Raw genomic sequence first — 5,624 nt, 5'->3', positions numbered from 1 at the left:
AGCACCTCCACTACTGTCCTGAGTAAGACCTGGGAGCTCCACCACTACTGTCCTGAGTAAGACCTGGGAGCTCCACCACTACTGTCCTGAGTAAGACCTGGGAGCTCCTCCACTACTGTCCTGAGTAAGACCTGGGAGCACCACCACCACTACTGTCCTGAGTAAGACCTGGGAGCTCCACCACTACTGTCCTGAGTAAGACCTGGGAGCTCCACCACTACTGTCCTGAGTAAGACCTGGGAGCACCACCACCACTGTCTTGAGTAAGACCTGGGAGCTCCACCACCACTACTGTCCTGAGTAAGACCTGGGAGCACCTCCACTACTGTCCTGAGTAAGACCTGGGAGCACCACCACTACTGTCTAGAGTAAGACCTGGGAGCACCTCCACTACTGTCCTGAGTAAGACCTGGGAGCTCCACCACTACTGTCCTGAGTAAGACCTGGGAACACCTCCACTACTGTCTAGAGTAAGACCTGGGAGCACCTCCACTACTGTCCTGAGTAAGACCTGGGAGCACCTCCACTACTGTCTTGAGTAAGACCTGGGAGCTCCACCACTACTGTCTAGAGTAAGACCTGGGAGCTCCACCACTACTGTCTTGAGTAAGACCTGGGAGCACCTCCACTACTGTCTTGAGTAAGACCTGGGAACACCTCCACTACTGTCTAGAGTAAGACCTGGGAGCTCCACCACTACTGTCTTGAGTAAGACCTGGGAGCTCCACCACTACTGTCCTGAGTAAGACCTGGGAGCTCCACCACTACTGTCCTGAGTAAGACCTGGGAGCTCCACCACTGCTGTCCTGAGTAAGACCTGGGAGCTCCACCACTACTGTCCTGAGTAAGACCTGGGAGCACCTCCACTACTGTCTTGAGTAAGACCTGGGAGCTCCACCTCCACTACTGTCTTGAGTAAGACCTGGGAGCTCCACCACTACTGTCTTGAGTAAGACCTGGGAGCTCCACCACTACTGTCCTGAGTAAGACCTGGGAGCACCTCCACTACTGTCTTGAGTAAGACCTGGGAGCACCTCCACTACTGTCTTGAGTAAGACCTGGGAGCACCTCCACTACTGTCTTGAGTAAGACCTGGGAGCTCCACCACTACTGTCCTGAGTAAGACCTGGGAACACCACCACTACTGTCTTGAGTAAGACCTGGGAGCACCTCCACTACTGTCTTGAGTAAGACCTGGGAGCACCACCACTACTGTCTTGAGTAAGACCTGGGAGCTCCACCACTACTGTCTGGAGTAAGACCTGGGAGCACCACCACTACTGTCCTGAATAAGACCTGGGAGCACCACCACTACTGTCCTGAGTAAGACCTGGGAGCTCCACCACTACTGTCCTGAGTAAGACCTGGGAACACCTCCACTACTGTCCTGAGTAAGACCTGGGAGCACCTCCACTACTGTCTTGAGTAAGACCTGGGAGCTCCACCACTACTGTCTTGAGTAAGACCTGGGAGCACCACCACTACTGTCTTGAGTACGGCACTTAGCTGTAAATGACTCCAGGGAGACATTCCCTGTAATCTGATTGACTGATTGATTTATATGTTTATTTCCAATATGTGCAAAACACGATAAAGCAACAATAATTAATATAACGGGGAAAAAAAAAAGAAATCTCTCATTGTAAGTCGCTTTGGATAAAAGTGACTGCTAAATGGTAAAAATGTAACTATACAGAACAAGTTGTTTACTAAAGGTCCACACGTTCTCTGTCAGGCAGACATGATGGGATCATCATAACCGTTCTTTTGAATTTGTCTTGAGTACAACATGATTCCATCAGAAATGTCAATCAGTTTGGCCTAATGTTTTTGATAATCGTTGTGTTAAGTTATAGCCTAGCAATTAGACTCTTGCTTGTTCATCCCTGATCCCTTTAAGACTGTTTAGAGTTATGGGCAACCTTAGAGTGCTCGCATGAATGTGCATGTGTGTGTGTGTGTGTGTGTGTGTGAGTGTGTGTTTGTGCGTGTATATCCGTGTGTGTGCGTGTGTGTGTGTGTGTGTGAGTGTGTGTGTGTGTGTGTGTATATGTGTGTGTGTGTGTGTGTGTGTGTGTGTGTGTGTGTGTGCGTGCGTGCGTGTGTGAGTGTGTGTGTGTGCGTGCGTGTGTGTGTGTGTGTGTGTGTGTGTGTGCACATCCCTGATGATTTTCATGTTGTTTAAAGTAGAAGGCAGCCAGGCCAGAGCACCAGGCTGTTCTGGCAGATCGGAGGTGTCAGCTGTGTTTATGCTCAGACATAAAACACCAGCATACCCACCTGCGGGCCAGAGTTGAAGCTTTACTCATTGTCCCCCCACAAACAGCCTTCAGTCAGTTTCCAGGGAATAGTTTGTGAGCCGGTAATAGTTTGTTTTGACTGTGTCCTGGAGTGAACTCATGCACTCAGCGTTTCCAGATTAGGGACCTGGCCTTACTAAAGCCTTCGGTTAAACACGACCCCCCCTGACCATCTAAACAAAGATGTTTGTTCTATTTTGGTTACAGATGACGTGACAATGAGTCGAACTGACATTCCTTGTACATTTTCTTGTACTCTGTACTCAACCAATGACCAACTGTCAGCTGAATGGTTAAAACCCCACGAAAATGACTTTAATTTCTATATGAAATAATTTCAACATAAACGTTAGGGTACCTACTGTTCATTGTTTACAATTAAAACAGTAAAATATAAGCAAAAGGTAGCTTTAAGTAGAGTTTAAACTGTGAATGAATGTACTGGACAAAGAACTACATTTGATGCTGTTTTTTTTCTTCTTTTTTAAACGTATTAGCCCTCTCAAAAATGAAACGAGTCAAAGCATTTATAAATAAATTGTTCACACTTTATCAAAATCCTTTTCGAAATCCACTATGAAGACCAGGCGTGTCTGATCATGGTGAATGATATCTGCTAAGACTTTCTTAATTCTATGCTCTATGCATTTTGCCAGTATTTTTGCATCACAACACTGTAGAGTAAGAGGACAGTAAGAGGACAGTTTTTTTAATAGACTCTTCATACTGACCACCCGGATTCTGTCTACTGTCGCCCTGTCCTCTTAAGGCCAAAGCACACGGCGTGCGATTTTGTCGCACCGCCGAATTCGATTCCATTGTTTTGAATGAGACCCAATGAGACAATGCACACGGCGTGCGATGTGATATTGTCGCACGACAACATTCGATTCTCCATTCCCATTCATTCATTCATTGGTGTGAATTGAGAATCGAATGTTGTCGTGTGACAAAATCGCACGCCGTGTTCATTGGCCTTTACTGATAAATATTCATTTTAGTAAAATTCCTTTCCTGTCAAAGTGACATTAATGACAGACAGGTGGTTAAAAGTGTTTTTTTGTTACAAAATTGTTATGAAACCACTTCACATAAAATGAAAACAGATCAGATTAAAAAGGTTTGGTATCACTTTTTAAAAAACGTTAATTAATAAGCCATATATAGTAGATCATTTACAGTTCACGTACTGATTATTTGTTAACATTTGCAAATCACCACATTACTACATTTATGAATTCTTAATAACCTATTTGTAAATCATTAACACATCATGATATAAACAGACTATTAATTAATTTGTAAAAATGTACATGACATATGGATACATAATTACATAACGTTACACAGACGGTATGTGTAATATGTACTCAATCCAGGTACCACGTGTACAGGTCTTGGACAACACTGTATCCCTGGTCCCTGGCCATGTGTTCACAGGCAGAACAGATCGGATGCATAAACTCCTGATGGGGTAACAGAAGGTGGGGCTGTGCCGTGAGGAACCTCCTCCAGCGGAAGTACCGCATGTACGTCTCATCGTCCCGGTCCAAGTAGAAGAGGAACTCAGCCAGACCTTTTGCATCATCAAAATCATCTATATGAATGAAGGAATCAGCTGGGATAAACTCCTCATAGTTCTGCCTTGGCGAGCCCAGTACAACTGGTACCGTTCCTGCTACAAGTGGTCCGTTCACCTTCTCAGTGATGTAATCTTTGTGGATTGAATTCTCAAACGAGAGGTAAAATTTACAGCTGGCGATGGTTGAGTAATACTCCTCATACTCCAGACGATGTCCTGTATATTCACCAAACACGTGTATCTCTATATGTTTGCTCAGCTCTTGGAAATATGTCTCTCTGGCTAATGTCCCAGTTGCAACATTCATGTTACTCACAATCCAACAAACTAACTTATCTTTGTGGGGCAACACAAACTCACCGTCCATCTCAGTCTTCAGCGGAGTCAACTCGTTTCGCACGGTAATGTGAGCGTCTCTTCTGTAGCTCAGAGTTAGGTTGAACAGGTTTTCAAGGCCTGGTATTTGTAGTGTATTTGTTGGCGATTCGACATGAAACCAGATCCATTTTTGGAAAGGGAGCCGGGGAGACTTGGGCAGGTTTTGCAAACTCCAACTGATATGTTTGTGAAAGATAATGACTGCGTCTGCTTTGTCATACAGGGAGCGGTCGTCTGTTAACACACAACCATGGATGTTGAAACGAGTACTGCACTCCTTGAAGTCAAACCTCAAACCCTCTGGCCAGAACCACAACAACACGACGGGCATCGTTGAAGACAGGCATTGAGTACGTTCCAATGTTGGCTCGATGTCTGGCAATCTCAAGTTTAAAAAGAAAAATAATATTATTGCGCACGCAAGCCCAAGAGCAGCTTTGAGATTTCTCTGAAGACATCGGTTGAATCTTGTTGAAATGTTTTTTATTTGGCCCTGTAAATAAATAGAAACAAGTGAATTTGACAAATGTTTACTGCCCTTGGGGGTACCTGAGATGCTGTATGAACTGGATAGAATGTAGAAGGAATATGTGGTGTATATGTTACGGTACATGTGGGAAAACTAGGGTTAGGGTTAGGGTTAGGGTTAGGGTTAGGGTTAGGGTTAGGGTTAGGTGCTACGTCGACTTGGTACATGCTGGCATGTCTAACCCTAACCCTAACCCAAACCGTAGCACCCTAGCACCTAACCCTAACCCTAGTTTTCCCACATGTACCGTAACATATGAACAAACAGGAACAGTTGTGTTATTAGTACTGCATGCCTACGCTGTGTTGATAAGTGCGTACATGGTGTCAGAGCATGACCAGGTCATGCCTGTACTGTTAGTGGGTTATACCCTAATTGATAGCCACTCACTGATTGGTAAGAGGTCAATTCTAGGATACTGCGACCCCTTAAAGCGGGTGCAGACAGTGATAATATGTTCCTAACGAAAGGTCAAAGGTCAAGTTCATCTGTCAAATAAGCGTACCATGGTAATATGAGGTTCCAGGTTCCTCTTGCTGTTTTTTTTCCACCAGAAACAACTAAATAATATTCTGTTGAGACAGCAGAAGACATACAAGTTAGTGTTTTTTTATAATCTCATTTAAATACAAATCATCCTTTTCTTTTCAATTCAGTTTAATAAACATAAAAGCAAAAACATACGCAGAAATGCATTAACTTTTACCTTTATAACGACACATTTACCATAACTATAACCATGGATCACTTTGGTTTCCTTCATCAATACATAAACCATAGTTCAATAGTACGGCCACTTAACCAATTCTTATAGATATTTACATAAACAGAACAC

General features: G+C 44.1%; 1 protein-coding gene across 1 annotated transcript; it reads right to left on the bottom strand.

Annotated features, from left to right (window-relative positions):
• Positions 1–3,670: 3,670 nt before the first annotated feature.
• On the bottom strand, positions 3,671–4,591 carry LOC308166225 (4-galactosyl-N-acetylglucosaminide 3-alpha-L-fucosyltransferase 9-like; the record flags this gene model as incomplete). Its single annotated transcript, XM_080540490.1, has 1 exon — positions 3,671–4,591. One exon carries the CDS (start codon positions 4,589–4,591, stop codon positions 3,671–3,673), a length of 921 nt encoding a protein of 306 aa, XP_080396616.1.
• Between the last annotated feature and the right edge of the window lie 1,033 nt (positions 4,592–5,624).

Source organism: Nansenia antarctica (assembly GCF_963989245.1).
Source record: "Nansenia antarctica genome assembly, chromosome: 10".
In the NCBI taxonomy this organism is placed as follows: domain Eukaryota; kingdom Metazoa; phylum Chordata; class Actinopteri; order Argentiniformes; family Microstomatidae; genus Nansenia; species Nansenia antarctica.
The sequence above is the reverse complement of the archived record's forward strand: the minus strand, read 5'-3'. Positions and strand labels throughout refer to the sequence as shown.